The 15994-nt window shown below is 40.8% G+C and overlaps 1 protein-coding gene across 1 annotated transcript; it reads right to left on the reverse strand.

Moving 5' to 3' along the window:
- Window positions 1-10738: 10738 nt before the first annotated feature.
- LOC104278093 (chromosome unknown open reading frame, human C17orf67) lies at window positions 10739-14618 on the reverse strand. Its single transcript, XM_009874962.1, has 3 exons — window positions 14564-14618; window positions 13815-13915; window positions 10739-10855 (listed from the first exon to the last, which is right to left on the reverse strand). The coding sequence occupies exons 1-3, from the start codon at window positions 14616-14618 to the stop codon at window positions 10739-10741; spliced, it is 273 nt and encodes a 90-aa protein (XP_009873264.1).
- Between the last annotated feature and the right edge of the window lie 1376 nt (window positions 14619-15994).

The raw sequence follows: 15994 nt of genomic DNA on the forward strand, positions 1-15994 counted from the left end.
CATGGGCTTCTTCCAACTTTGCCCCACATTCTCCAAAATACCAGAAAGTGTAATTTTTATTTTATTATTTTTTTCCCCCCCGGAGCTGGCATTAAAACTGGAAGCAAAGACATTTTTGTCTGGTCAGAGTGGCGGAATATCTGTTCCAAATGCTTTTGAAATAGGCACATCAACTTTATGACACTCCTTTTAGAATAGTGGATTCTATTTGCCTTATATAAACTTTGGCGGAGCAATTTTCCATGCCCACATACATGCAGACTGCCTTATTCCTGAGCGTGGGGAGGCCGGGTCTCCGCTAACTGAGCAGTGCACACGGTTTCTTATTGCGAGCTTGCGTTTTTGGGAGCGTTGCATCTTCAGTTTTAGCTTGGGCTTCCATTGAAAGCGTGGCTCTTAACAAACGATAATACACAATTGTAGAGCTTTTTAATGAAATGCAAACTCTTAATTCTAATTTAAGCAGAATTAAGATACTTAATTTCCTAGTTTGCTCAGAGAGTGCGGTTCGTTATTCCACCCTAAAAATTTTAGGACGATTAAGGTGATGTATTTATAGTTCTTGAGTACCCCGGCCTAATAACAATCACTGGGAGCGATAGCATGCATTGTTCTCATGATAGCGAGGGAGATCAGCTGGTGAGGTCCGTAGGCAGTAAAATCTGGTCATGAGGCAAACAAAGTGAACAATGTCTGAATGCTGGTGTTATGGTAAATGCTGATCTCTCTGATTTTCAGTAACCGCTGCAATTGCTTGCAACATCTAATCAACCCCGTCACCGCAGGGCTGAGCACAGCCATTGCAGCCCAAGGTTTGTAATCCTGCCTGCGTAATGTATAGCAACGTCATTTGGGCAAGTATTTGTACACTGCTCGTCGTAACAGTTTTAACCGGGAACATGAGGCACTTCGGTAACTGAATTCCAAAAATGAAAAGAAATTACCAAAAAGTGCAGCAGCTAATAAATACCTAGCATCTTTTGTAGTCCTTCTCTGCTTATAATGCTCTGTAACCATCTCTCTCAGGATAGAGGTAGCATAAGAGCAAACCCAAAAATAAATGAGACACATTTGTGGGCTTAAATTGGAGCAACAGTTAGGGAAAAAGTGACTTTGCTGTTATTTCATATATTTTCGTGTCTCATTTAATTTAAGGAGTCATCTTCTAAAAGAGCACATTTTGGTATTTCTGATGTCCCTGTGCTTCTCTCTGAGTGCTGGTGATTTACTGCGTGTGGCCCAGAGCCATAATCCATTCCTCCCCGTGCTCGGGGCACGTGTTTGTCCCGCTCCTGGCGGGCTCTTTCTTCAGACCTGCTCCTGAGAGAGTCGGGGTTCGACAGCAAAGCTGCTGATGCACACAGAGCAGAATTAAAAGCTTGGAGATACATTAACTAGTGGCTTAAACATTTGTCATCCCTGGGAAATAGGAAATAGATGAACAACTGAAATGGTGGAAATAGCTGCCTCCCACCCCTTAGCAGCCATGAATTTCAGACCGTGCGGGACGGTTCCTTTTCAGAGCAGAGCTGAAGGTGCGTCAGTGGTCTGAGCACATAAATAATGCTGCAGCCCAGTCAGTATAGAATCATAGAATCATAGAACAATTCAGGTTGGAAAAGACCCTTGGGATCATCAAGTCCAACCATTGACCCTACACTACAAGGTCACCCCTAAACCAGATCACCCAACACCCCATCTAAACGACACTTGAACACATCCAGGGATGGCGACTCAACCCCCTCCTTAGGCAGTCTGTTCCAGGGTCTGACCTCTCTTTCCGTGAAGAATTTCTTCCTAATGTCCAGCCTAAACTTGCCCTGTTGCAACTTGAAACCATTCCCCCTGGTTCTGTCCCTAATTCCCTGTGAGAAGAGACCAGCACCAACCTCTCTACAATGTCCTTTCAAGTAACTGTAGAGCATGATGAGATCCCCCCTCAGCCTCCTCTTCGTCAAACTGAACAGACCCAGCTCCCTCAGTCACTCCTCACAAGGTCTGTTCTCCAGGCCCTTCACCAGCTTTGTTGCCCTCCTCTGCACTCGCTCCAACACCTCGAGATCTCTCTTATACTGAGGTGCCCAAAACTGAACACAATACTCAAGGTGCGGCCTCACCAGTGCTGAGTACAGAGGGACAATCACCTCCCTTCTTCTGCTGGTCACAAAATTTCTAGAACCATGCCTCCTCGGGATGGATCCTAGCCAAAGTTAAATCAGTGACCTCTGTTCAGTGCTTGGAAATCTACTGTCTGAGGGAAACTCCTCTTTCTTTCTCGGGTGGGATGAAAGACTGTGAGTACCCTTGGGGTGAGTCCCCTCTGGGTGCAGCTGGAAGGATTTGTCCTCAGGGTGGCTGGTGGCAGAAGCTAAACGAGACACCCTGGAGCAGTAATGGGTCAGAAAGCTGGGCAGTTTAACCACAACCGCAGAGTTTCCCGAGCAGAGGAGGCTGTGCAGCTGCTAAAAGCTCTCTAAACCGCACACAAGTGTCCCCAGTTCACGAAAGCTGGTGTGGAGGAAAGAGCTGAGATGGTTCAATTCACACTTGAAGCTTGGGGTGAGAAAAGGAAGACGCTTCTGACTCCAGAGGTCATAATCTGTCGCGTCTCTGAGCAGTTCTTTACGGAGGTTGGACTGGAAAGCTGTAACTGATAAAATCCCACATAACAAGTTCTGTAGGCATCCCCCGATAAATAAATAAATTGGCTTATTATCAGCTGGAGGGATTTCAGTCTTTGACTCTATTCTTGTGATTGTTCACTTCACTGAAAGTCATTGTATTGAAGTGCCTCTTAAGAAATGTTTTTGGCCCCAAAGCCATATTAATATTTAAAATGTTTTTTCTCGAGCAGTGCAACAGCTGTGCAATGTGAAATAGAAGACATTTTTTTCTCTCTTTCACTAAAGCGTCAAATAATAAACAGAGATGAAGAGGACCAAAAAAAAAAAAAGAAAATTTTGTTTCTGCTATGGCTCTTATATAAAACACCAAATAGTAGCACCACATACACTCCCAAACCTCCTCCAGTACCATAGATCTGATGTTAGCAAAACTGTGTGTTTCACTGAAATGTCTTAAAATATTAAGGGCTTAAAATAAATTACTCAGGGCAAAAAACATTATTGAAAAACTTAATTTCTGCAGCTGGAATGCAATTCAAATCAAGCCACTGTTGAAGCATAAGCTTCATTTCTGCAATTTAGAATACATTAAAATATCTGTAAATATATACATATAAAAAAAGAAACATAGACACAAATCTACTGCATTTGTTTGTTTTCCTTTTGCTTTGAAATGATGTTGGTTGCCAGTGAGCCTAAAATTGTGGTTTTCACAATTGGAAAATGAATAAATACACACGCATGGTTGGTAAGGGCTGAAGGAAAGCAAGCTGTGGCTTACCGTGGTGTCCCGCGCTGCCCCTTGCCCTCAGACTTCTTCCTGCCCCTCCTTAGAATTGCCAATAAATGTCAGAATTGGAAAGAACGAGGTACGTCACGTGTCTTGGAACGGCTCCCTCCCTAAAGACACAGGCAGGATCTACTGTGCACAATTCATATTCCAAGCTTTTCTTTGTGCCCATGGGGGCTAGAACTATGTTTTGTAAAGGAAAGATGAGATGCTGGTTTCTTCATGTGACCAGTAGCAGTTCGATCTTAATCCATCTTCATACCAGCCTGTTGGACCCTTCCTTGTTAGCAAGGAAATAAATATATTTAGGAGCTACCAAAATTATATTTGGTAACACCAGGGGAAAAAAGAATTGAGCACCATGTACTATAGCAGCTTTACTCCCATGGAAGGTTGAAAATTCACTGGATGACTCCCATAGGCAAGATTTACTCATATTTTGCAAAATGAGGCCTCAATTTTTTTATTATTTATTTTTCAGGCTGAAGTCTTCTCATTAAATATATATAAAACTAGCCATGCCAATGCTTCACAATTGTTGTTTCTGCATAATTACTGAGGATCAGATTGTGAGAAAGCTGGGTTGCAGTTTTTGTGGACTTCAAGTCCCTCCATAACCAATGAGAAGAGAAGGATGCTAGTAGAATGCCTGTCTGGAGAATCTACTTTAGGTTTAAAGGAATCATGACCTAGAAAGAGCAGATTGTTATGTTTGGCTTTTTTTTTTTTTGCCCTATACAAGTATGCAGCAAACCCTGTTTATTTAAATCATCCACAACTGGTGACCCCTCAGATCCTTGTGAGGTAGGTGAGCTCTACTCTCGTCACCTTACAGACAATTGTCCCCAAGCAGAGAGGGGCAAACCCGTCATTCTGCAGCTGAATTTGTGCCTCAGGCGGATCGACAGAGGCTGTGACAACACTCAGAGCAGTCGGGCTTTGTGACCAGGTGTGGTTTGGGCCAAAAGTAAAACCAGCCCACCAAAAAGCGAGCAATCTGCAGGCTGAACTGAGTAAATCGGTGTACTAGAACTATATATCTTAAATAGCCAGGACAGGCTCTTATTCTGCAAATAATTATGTGTGTGAATAATTTTTCTCATCTGTTTGAAGTTTGTTACTGATGCTGGAACTAATACTATATACAGTGGATGGGAAGTATACAGAAGTACATCCTGATTGCATTAAGTGGAATATTGGGCTCCGCTGGTGTATCAGGACAGGAGAAGTGCTCTGGATCTGAAAATCCAGGCGTTTTGTGGACTGGATTCTGGTCTCAGTTTTATAGGCACATACTCCAAGTCAGGAGTTCAAGAGCAAATCTTTAAGCCAAGTATATTCTCAGCATTTGGAGATTAATTCATTTTTTAAAGGCACTCAGTAGCTGCTCTTTATTCTGAAAATTTCAAAATGCATCAATATTCTGCCCTTTGGTCTAAGATCGCATCAGTTTACTAAAGGTATGTGGATGGTGCTTGTGTTACATACACTGGGGGGGAAAAAAAAAAAGAGATGCCCAAATGGATTCTTAGCTCCAAATCTCCCCAAACTTGGAAAAAAGAATACGTTCTTAACTGATCATGACTTACTGAAATGTCCTGAAAAAGACAGAAAGTCCCAAGATGAGCTTGAGATTTGGAATAATACTAGTGTTTCAAACTTTCGATTTCCTCTTGTGCCTACACTGGGCTGGACATGTCTATTAGATAGAGTAAGGATGGTGAAACTTTTCTGCTTTTTACTGTTTTTCATTTTAATATGCATCTTTATTGCCAGACCTGAAATAGGATTAAAATACCACACAGGAGAGAGATCACTCAGGATTTCTAATCGCGTATCATAAATCTCAAGACGTAGTGCTCACAACATTTTCTACTCTTTGTAGACCATAAAAGGCTCAGATAGCCTTCTAAAGTCCGCTCTGATCTCCTTAGTCATTAAAAAATAAGTTTTCACTGAGAGTCTAAGCTAGATGCCTACTGCAGTGATCACATTCAATCAATCCAATTTCACTGCGCTGCTGCAGAAGTTATTGATGCATTCATTCATTCATTAAGGCAGAGTAGCAGAAGTCCTCATTCAAAACAAGATTCTGATGTTCAGAACAAATCTGTAACTATTGCAAAAAAAAGCCCCAGAGGGAAACACTTCCATACAGATTATTTAATTTCGGGCTGTTAGAGGCATTTGCTTTGTCTCTGTCTTTCATGTTGACTCTTCAGAAACGCTCCAGAGAAGCTGTGCTGTCACCGAGAGCAGAGCAGTGCACTCGCCTCTCCAGCTCCCACGAGAAGCAGGCAAATACTGCATCATCTAAACTGCAAGCTGGTGAGCTTAATTTTGGATTTTCCACTACCTTCACCACTGCAGAAGTGGATTTCAAATAAAGCTGCTGACTTGCGTACAGTGAAATTTCTGGAAATTCGAGGCTTAGTAAGTAACTACTTCTAGCGCCTGTTCTCCTGCGAGGTAGCGCAGTCTGGTAGGAACAGCCAATTAGTTGAACTGCCAAATTGCTTAGTGGCAATAGTATGACTGCTTCATAGATTATTTATGTGGCTATCATAAAATCTTTTCGTTTTGGCTCGCTGAAGTCAATGCTCTCAGAAATTCCAGCCTTTGTCTCTTTTCCCCGAGTTGTTGTGTATTTAGGGTTGCTGTTATTTACCTGCTCTTCTGGAGGGCTACTACATTTCAGGCCCTGGACACAGTCTGCCTCTTCAGTACAGGTTTGCAGAGCACCTAACACATAGTCCTCCAGGCTGTTAAATATAATAAATGGAATAAGATAGTGCCGTGCCTTGAAGAGTGACGCTTTCACCAATTTTTCTGCAGCTACATTTTGGGGTTACTGAAGATAGATCAAATGGGACCTCCTCTGAGAGGGAAGAGCTTCTGCAAACACACAAAATGCTTTTTTTGTGTCTGTATTTGAAAGGCAGATGCAGCGCAAAGTCAAAAGCCGCTACAATGTACTGGGTAGAAACATTCAACCATTTCTTTCTACGGCACAGTTCAGCACGCCCGCGTAACCAGGCAAACCCCACACCAACATCCACATTCACAGCAAACATGGATCCAAAGGGGGAAAAAATCAGCCATGTGCTAAAAGCGGGGCTGTTTTTACAGTTCCGAGGTAACTTTTTATTCCAGTCATCTGAGCTGAACGTTTTAAGAAAAGGAGTAAAACCACAAGGGAAGGGAAGGAGGGATGCAGTTTTGAGTCCAAGGGCCCTGCTGTGATGCCATTTCCATGCAGGAACAGTGGCATCTAGTGGGCAGATTTTCAGACGAGAAAAGACAAAGCAGACACTGAATATAAAACAAGTCAGCGATTAAAGCTAAAGCTATGTTTGGCACTTTCTTAGATGAAAGATTTTCCTGTAATCCTTTTCTGTGAAAGCATTTGGAAGTCAACTGTTTTGCCAACTTTCCTATCTTCAGTGTACAGCCTTCAGAACGCTTCTTTTTTCCCTATTTTTGTTATATTAAGCCCTCTCATGGCTTTCATGTGCAAATTCTAAGTCATATAGATTATCATATATCTTCATCCAGTATGAAAGGTAATGATTTTGTATGCACGCATAAAAGTCTAGCACTTTCCCCAAATTTTAGACATGGTCAAAAATAACCTTACAACTGGTCCTTGAATACATTTGATATAATTCAAATTTAGATAATTTCAAGCTACAGCCTGGCTTTGAAGGAAAGATCTGTGTATAAGAAGGGAATAAAAACACAGTAGAGCAGCCACACTGGAGGACTCTGAAGAAAGCTTAATCATGTAATTTGTGTAGCTGTAACTAAGAACAATGTTTATGCAGTGTTAACTTTTTATGATGAATACGTATGAGTTTTATTCACTGCTGAGTCATAAAAAATGGACGAGTTTTATTTACACCTGACCCTAAAATGCTGTTCTTATTATTAATCCACTGGATTACGTGTAAAACCCAGTATGTGTTTTATGGACACACGGAAATGTATAGTAAGCAGGATGAGGGGTTGCCGCGTCCGTGGCAGAAGTATAAAGCAGTCACACTCGTGTCTTCCCTCCCTCTTTAGACTGCAGGGTCTGCCAGTGCTGAGCAAACTTCTGGAACAGGGATCTGGAAGTACTTCACCTTTCCACGTTTCCAGTTTACTTCTTGTAAATTAGACTTAATCATACTTAACTTTTCTTTGGAGATACCCATATGAGATCCTTCAGCCCTAATGTGGAGAAGCAAAACTAAAAATAATAAACAATCTCTATTCCACGTGTATGCTTTAGGATTAGCTCAGTGTTACTGAGGTAGACCTAGGTGCTATTATTTACCCTTACTAGTTACCTAAGTCATGACTGAATATAACTGGGTGGGATTCTTTTATTTCATAGAAGTACTTAAATCGACTTTCACTGGATGAAAGTTGGCATAATTGGAATCACCATAAATTTGTCACTGCGCAAGAAAAGAAACAGAGCCAGGATTTCACCTAATGACTTTAACTTGAGTGGAGATATGCAAATTGAGATCTATGTATTGCGAGTCTTATGAATGAAGCACACAATAGCAACCTGATTATACTTTTTTACACTCCCAGATTTAATCTATGATTTCATCTTGACAGTAGGGGAAAGCAAGCCTTTGATGCTTTGAGATTTAAATTATTTCCTCGGAGTAATCTAGGAGAGCTCTCTTACTGGAAGGAAACTATACTAGGAGGACTGTTGGTCTGTTTCAGCCTATCAAATGCTCTGTTGCAGCAGTAATTACCTTATGTATCTTCATAAAATTGTATTTTATTTTGCTACACGTCCTCAGGCCCTTAGCCTGACTGCAGTGAGGAATTCTGCAAGTTGTTCTGGTCCATTTGTAACTAATTCTATTGCCATTATGGACAGTAACAGCCCTGAAAGAGCCATCAAGATATTTTTCATGATGTTTTGCAGGTATCATATGTTTAACCATCTGACTGTACAAGACATTCTATACCAAGGCTTAAGTTTTAAAGGTATGCAGGCAGAAAGGGAGGGCTGGATACATGTGCCTGGTCTGGCAGAATTGTAAAGGAAAAGGAAAAGTTGTGCAGAGAAACCACAAGATTATTAGACTGCACCGTAGTGCTTCTCAGCTGCTCATCCTGGAAAGTCCTCTAATGTTTTCTTAGTACTTCACAATACTGAGCCTCACTTCCAGTGAGTTTGTCAGCATATACTATGAGAGACTACGGTAACAAAGTAATCTTAAAATGGTTTTGAATCAAGCTTTTATTCTGAAACAATACATGAAATACTCATTAGGCAATTAAATATAGATTAGTGTTGCATAAATGTGACATCTTCATACAATATTGTTATTTAACCTAGAAAACTGTAATTAAGGATTCCTCCAAAGCCCAGAAAGCTGGCCTTCTCTTCATGTTTATATTCTCCAAATTTCTATGGACCCCTCCCTCCAAGTTCCTTTGGCTTCAGATAGTCTAAAACTATACCCTTAAAAAGCATATTCTAGGACTAATCAGCAATTTATTCTTGCCCGTATCTCAGAAATTAGGGGAAACCCTTGATTTATTTATTCATGCGTGCAATCATTACTGGTAGAAAATATGTGGTCATCTATAACGCATCTAGCTGTTGAGAGCTGGAGGTTTTGCTATGGCTCTAGGGTTGCACTGTACTGAAAAGGGGTTCAGCTCTACAGTGAGCACGTAGCCAGTGCAGGAATAGTCTTGGCCTCTTAACACAATCATAGTATATGTCCTCTTCATGAAGAGATCTGCAGAAAAAAAAATAAAAAAGAAAACTTAATTAAAGAAACTGCTGACATTGGCCACACTAATAACGTAAAAAGGACTTCAAATCATCTAAGCACTTCTAACACTAATTCTTCACAACTGTCTGTGAGCAGCTATTGTGAAGAATTACAACAGAGTGAGCCAGCTTTCAGCTGTGTCTCAGCTGGAAGATTTTTTGAAAACTGCTAGCTTCCTAGAGCCAAAGTTTGGGAATTTTATGCTTTTGTTTTCAAGTAAGATTCTGCCCTTTGACTTATTGTGGATTAACATAGCTCCACTGAAGTCTACCACAATATTCCAATTTTCCAAGGTATTTAGACATATAGAGGTACAAATAGACAGTAGAATGTTGAGCAGCCAAACTTTCTGTCTTTTGAAATAGATCAGCCCTGACAGACACCATCTCTATATTCTACTGCTTAAATGCTTTTGAAAGTATGGAGCTAGATCTGCAGCGTTTATGTTAAAAAGTTAACTGTGAGTGATACAGCTTCACTGTTATGGTGATGATTCCAATCTATCCCAGCTGACAAATTTCATGTCTGTTTAAAGAATGTAAGCAGAAAGGCTTATCCAGTTATAACAATATACAGATGTAGGTGTATCTTCTCTTTTTGGCATCACAAATGGCTGTTGGCTATTTGGAAGAGTTTATGGTTAAGACATTTTGCACTCCTATACATTCCTTACTTCAACGCATCACGTTTTTTTTAATGTAGTGGTAAGTGGATACTGCAAAACACAGAAGAAAACAAAGGATGGCCACATCACAAACCTGACATGCCTGGAGTACCATTGGGTTGTGGTATTTCGTCACCGATTGGCTCATGAGTAGTGCCTGGTTTCCAAGCTGTGCTTTGGAGTATATTTTCCCAGTGAACTCTATGATGCATGTGATAAACAGAGGCAATGAAGCAAATGATGCTATTACACTGATGTTGGAAATCATAAACAGAGCTAATAATCCATGCAAGCTCTGTGAAAATGTTCTGTGTTAATGTTTACCAGCATGTGTACTAAATAGTAAATTCCATTTGAAAAAATCAGCAGCCAGCAAATTATGACAGCTGAGATGCTGCAAAACAGGCTCAACTGCTAGTGGGTCAGGCTGCATCTGAAATACCTAAAGGATGACAACTGTGGGTTTAATCCTGCCACAGTCCTGCTGAGCGCTAAGTGAACAAGTACAAGGCTAAAATAGGTGAGTTGGAAAAGGAGCGTAAGCAGGAAAGAAACAGGAACAGTCTGAAGCAACATTAATAAGAATGTAGTGAAGTCATCAACTTATATCCGTGTAGCAGAGAAATGCATAACTGAATGTTTTATTCACGTGAACAGTACTGCAGCGAGACAGCTGATGCCTAGGACACTTCTGTTCGCTGCCACGGCCCCACTGCCAAACACCTTTCAGCACAAGCTACCTCCTCCAGCCATTGGTTATTCTCTCCTCTTCCAGTCTGTGGTTCTGCTTTTTATTATGGAGAAAGAAATATACACTGTAAAAGAAATATATATATATATACCGATTGTGGGGCAGGCAAAACCATTAGACTGGATGTACTAAATCCCTGTTGCAGTGCGGTAAGCAATGTGGATTCAACCAGTGTTCAAGGAGTTGTTCTTCGGATCTCTGCTCCAAGTTCTGGAGGTAAAGCATATACTCCTATTAAAGAAAAAAAAAAGTAACTTAATTATGTAATCACTCAAGTCTAATGTCAGGCCAATAAAACTTTCAATTTACCCCTTAAAATTGTCAAATATAGTGAAATGATGTTGCTAGCCAGCTTATCCTCAGCTAGCAATATTTAATGAATGACATCATCATCTGGATCAGTAAAGGTATTGAGCAAGAATTTTACAATATTCATGAATTAGGAATTCTGCATATACGTTTCTTATTTGCATGTCACCACAGAAGCCTCTGTGGGTCCTGAGGGTACAGAAGGTTTCTCAGACACGTCGGTTGAAGCCTCTTTTGAAAATTGAGATTAAAAACATTAATCCTTCATAGGATCATGTGGCAGTACTCTGGCAGGTTCTAGCAGATAGCGTGCATCAGTGCTGATTGGTCTTCCCATGAGACATAAAATAATGTGAATTTCTCATAACTAATTTGTAGGGGTTTTGGTGTAAGCAACAAATTATTAAACTAAAGTGGGCTGGGTACCAAAAAGTTGGCCTCCATCAGGAACAAAATTTACCCACTGCATGTGGGCTTATAAGCTTTGTGAGCACTAGGTAGGTTTTTTTCAGAATATACCCCCGCTGCTTTGCACAGTGGGCACTGTAGGAACGGAAGCTGTAGAGTAAACCCTTTGCAGTGGCCAAGGATTCCTGCCAGCTCTGCCCTGTGCTGACCAGAGGGCTGGGTTGGTGCGCTGGGTGCCAGCAGGAAGCATTAGGGCCCTGCCTGTTGCTGTGTTTTCTGTCCTCGCAGCACAGGGAGCCTTGGCTCAAATCCCTCGGTGAGGCCCCGTTATGAACCTGCGGTGAACAGGACTATATGACTGAGAAGATGCCACGTGATAAAAAGCGGGTCTCGGTCAAAGTAAGATTAAAACATGCTGGTAACATAAATGACATTTTTAAGATAATCAAAGATGGCAGATCTTGCTGTCTGAACAGGCTTTTTCACTAGAACAGCACCATGGAAGTCGAATAGTGCGACAAAGAATTGCAAATTAAATTCCCCAGCTCAGCATGATCTGGCCTAGTACAAACAGCTTTTGCTTAAAATAGATGAAGAGAGGTGGGCTCATCCCAGCAGTCATTTCATTTGCTACAAAAAATCCATACAAAATCAGTTTTTCTCCTTGAGCCCCAGCAGAACTGTGCACAGGGATACAGCAGCCACGTACCTTCATTCACAAGGGAAAATCTACATGTTCTACATGGAGAGGGGGATAGTTGTTTTTTTATTACAAGCTATTTCCTTTTCTACAGAAAACCTTGACATTTAGTGAGAAAAAGAAATATTCTTATGTTTGGGCTTTCTTACAGAAAGCCAGTATTGCTGTATAGGGAAAAAAATGAAATAAAAATATGATCGGAATTTCTTAACAAGTGTTTGCTACTAATCATGGTAGGATGGAAAGTGGCAAGGACAGAGCATTAATCAAACACTGCTCTAGCCCTGGCTGCCTCTGCTCCCCTCCTAGAGCCATAGAATCACAGGATGTCTTGAGTTGGAAGGGACCCATAATGATCATTGAGTCCAACTCCCGGCTCCTCGCAGGACTACCTAAAACTAAACCATATGACTAAGAGTGTTGTAACTTTTTGCAATACGGGATTTAACTCAGTCCAACTTCTCTACTGTTTTATTTATTTTGGATTTAATACACATTATATTTACTACATAACACATTATATAATCATAGCAATATGTTAAGCATAAGTATAGACAGGAGCTGTATTCGTGCTAATTTTCAAAAACGACAAGGCTGACGTAGCAGCAGGTTAGAAATCAACCCAATCCTGAATGTTGTGGGCAGCGGTGAAGCCTGTGCCTTCTGGGGTTTGGTTTTGTACAGCCTTCGTTGCACAAGATGGTTAACAAGCGCCGTGCCGTGTCCTCATGACAGCTTTGATTTGTTGTGGCCCACACTCGACGGAGCAGCGTGTGGCCAGGTGGAGTCTTCCGGGCTGGTCTACAATAACCATTGGAAAGGGAAAGCCCCGAGCTGTCTCCACAAGCCCGGCTCACGCTGAGCTCAGTCCTGCAAGGTATGTAGCGCTCTTGGTGTCCTGCAGAGTTCTGAAGTGTTCAGCACCTTGCTGAACTGAGCCCCTTGTATTCCTCGTACGTGCATAATCTATTGTGTGCTCTCTAGTTTCTGTGGGTTTTGCCTCTTCAGAACCATGTAATTTTTAGCACGATTTATTTACTTTGGAAAGAAATAGGCAGTAATTTTAAAATACCTTAAGTACCTCTTGAGAAGTGCAGAATTATATGTTACATCTTGTCAAAGCAAGTGAAACAGAAGGCTTTTTCATTCTTTCACTTTTTCTTCTGTTGTAATATGGTTTAGAAATAAATAAATGTAAGTACCGCATGTGAAAATAATGCTGTTGCATGAAGCTAGTGACTAAAAACTTCTACAATATCATAACAAACCATCCTATCTGTAGCATTCATCAATAACTAAATGAAAGTAAGTGATTTTAAAAGCTAGTTCAGAACTACCTCTATCTCCAGACTGACCACTGACACCTACATCTCCTTTCTGCCTCGAGTGCAGAATGTACTGCAAGCAGAAGACATTTCCTGTTATTTAGTTTTTCAGGAACAACCTGATGAAATCCACATTTCTATAAATGAAAAGCCACTTTCTTCTCAATAATTTAATCGGCATTTTTGAACCGTGATAAATAATTTCCACATTCAGCAAGCATACATTTCCTGAGCAATATTAAGCACTTGCAGAATGCTACTTAAGAGTAATTGAAAGAATGTAAAGGGGGTTTTTAATATTTCACAGAGCTCAGCTACTTAAAAGGGTAAGATTCATAATGTATTGCTTGGAATGAATCTATAGAAATTTAATACACAAATGGTTTGGGGGGTTTGGTATTGGGATTTTTTTAGTTAATGTAATTTAAAAGTAAATATCATAAATCACCCTCATTGGCTCATCAGGGAAGCCAGCTTTTCTCAGTCTGTCTTCACGACGAGTTCTCAGAATCTGTTTGGCATCTTTTTCAGCCAAAATTGGTGAGGTGTCTAAAGACAAAAAAGCAGAAATTAGTTCTGCAAAAAAGTTAGTACTGTATCTGTCAGTTGTTAAATGAAAAGTCTGCAAACCTGATTTTTGTCTATATACAAAGTGTTCTTTCATTGCAGCCCCTTCCCAGGGGATATTGCATTCCAAGAGATATGAGTGGAATTTTAAACCATTTTTATACTTGTGCTTTCTGTAGTGGTACCAGTATGAAGCAAACCCTACATATTCATGTTACTCTATAAAATGAGAAAATATAATAACACCATGTAACCACTGGCATTAGTAATTCTTCCAATTCTTTGTTCTTTTCTGTGTTGCTTTACTTTTTAGGATTATTTTTCAAAGTAATGAGTCAGACTTTTGTTGCAACGGAGAGATTGCAATTACTTGGTAAAATAATATTAAAATAGTAAGCTAGTAAAATTAAGCCTTTTGGTTTTACAATAAATGACTACAGTGTGGTAATGCAGAGAGTGAAATATCAAATACAATAGCATGATTGTTAAAATTCAAATAATGGAAAGCCTGCAATATAAAAATAGTTAAGTATTAAAAATGAAATACGAAGATACTAAAATACAAGGTTGATAAACTAATGCTATGCAGCTCTACATAAATATGCAGGTTTGGTTTATGTAAACTCCTACCTGTAAAAGTGGTCGTCAGGACCAAAAAGGAGACAAACACAAGTAACTTCTTCATTTTGGTTCTGCTTTCTCTCAGCTCGTTCCAAAATGAGTAACGCCGACTGAGGCATTGGCCTATTTGAAGTAGCTACGTCAGTCACAAATGTTTGTTTATGCTTTAACTAATTTGACTGATTTTGAAGACATCTGGCCTGAAGTTTTGAATTAGGCTATTATCTGCTCACACATTCTCAGCATAGCTCTGTTCCTGAGGGAAAGAAAATAGAAGACCTTTTTTCCACTTCAGGCTTCAGAGTTACACTGGATATTTTAAATTTGTGAAAATAAAACACATCGCCACACATTTAGCATAGCAAGCAATGGTTCCAGGTGCTTAAGGTTAAACGATTGTTTTTTTTAAAACAAACAACTGCCCATTGCTGAATGTCAGTCTAAAAGGCACTGCAAAGGGATTCCCTTTTTTCTGAAAATTGTCTCTGACTTTACTCCAGCACTGAAGTACATATTAATGCAGTTTAACTCTAGCAAAGCCAAATTATCACTGATGAAAAACCCAGCATAGAGATTTTTCTCAAATTAATAGAACCGTACAAAAGACAAGTCACATAATTTTCTCTTTTTAGGACAAGTTCGTAGGAAACAGGATTACAAATGTTCTTACTAGTAAACAGAATGTGAAGTAAGAATGTGGGTCAACAAATGTCCTTGCAAATAACCAGTTTCTGCCTCGAGAAGCGTGATTGTCCAGACCTCTCCTGAGCTGTGCTGGGCAGATGGCACCAGCATCACCAGTTTGTAGGAAGAGAAGTGTGTCCCTTTGAATAGAGCGTGTGAAATAAGGAGTCGGAATTCATCGACGGCTCTTGCACAAGGGGTGTGAGTAATGAGGGGACGGGGCAGCGCACCCCGTACCTCCTGCAGCCCAGGGATTCACCTGGGGCTTGCCAGCCTGGCTCTGAGCAGGTCTTTTCCTTTGTGCCTTTTTATTTCCTAAAGAAGTGGTGTTTATTCTGTCTGTGCCACGATGTCTGCACAAGTCGGCCAGTTTCAGTGACGCCTGGCAGAGAGCTGTGGGCCTCAAAATCGTTGAGATACAGAAAGATTCATGAAATCAAAGAACAGGTCAGCGAGAGGGGCTCTGTGAATGCCCCCATGGACGGGCACCCTCGGGGTGTCCTTAACCTCGGTAAGCACGGGTGAGGCACTGTTTCGCAGTTTATAAAAACCTGAGAGAATCATGGGCTGAAAGAGAGAGCACTGTGGGTGTGAGGGCTTGACCTGAGCGACAGGAGGTGATGGCAGCGGGAGATTCCAGCCCCATCTTGTCGAGACTGCGTGTTGCCCAGGAAAGGTTGGACCTCGAGGTCCCTGTTTCTGTGGTTCTGAGACTCCACAATGATTCAGTAAGTTTGCCGATGACACCAAGCTGCG

The sequence above is a fragment of the Apaloderma vittatum genome, unplaced genomic scaffold, assembly GCF_000703405.1.
Source record: "Apaloderma vittatum isolate BGI_N311 unplaced genomic scaffold, ASM70340v1 scaffold41578, whole genome shotgun sequence".
Lineage (NCBI taxonomy): Eukaryota > Metazoa > Chordata > Aves > Trogoniformes > Trogonidae > Apaloderma > Apaloderma vittatum.

Coding starts and splice junctions, on each gene's coding strand:
- LOC104278093 (XM_009874962.1), bottom strand. CDS start 14,618: ATGAAGAAGTTACTTGTGTTTGTCTCCTTTTTGGTCCTGACGACCACT. Junction 13,916..14,563: donor CCTGACGACCACTTTTACAG/GTAGGAGTTTAC, acceptor TTTTGTCTTTAG/ACACCTCACCAATTTTGGCT. Junction 10,856..13,814: donor TCCCTGATGAGCCAATGAGG/GTGATTTATGAT, acceptor TTTCTTTAATAG/GAGTATATGCTTTACCTCCA.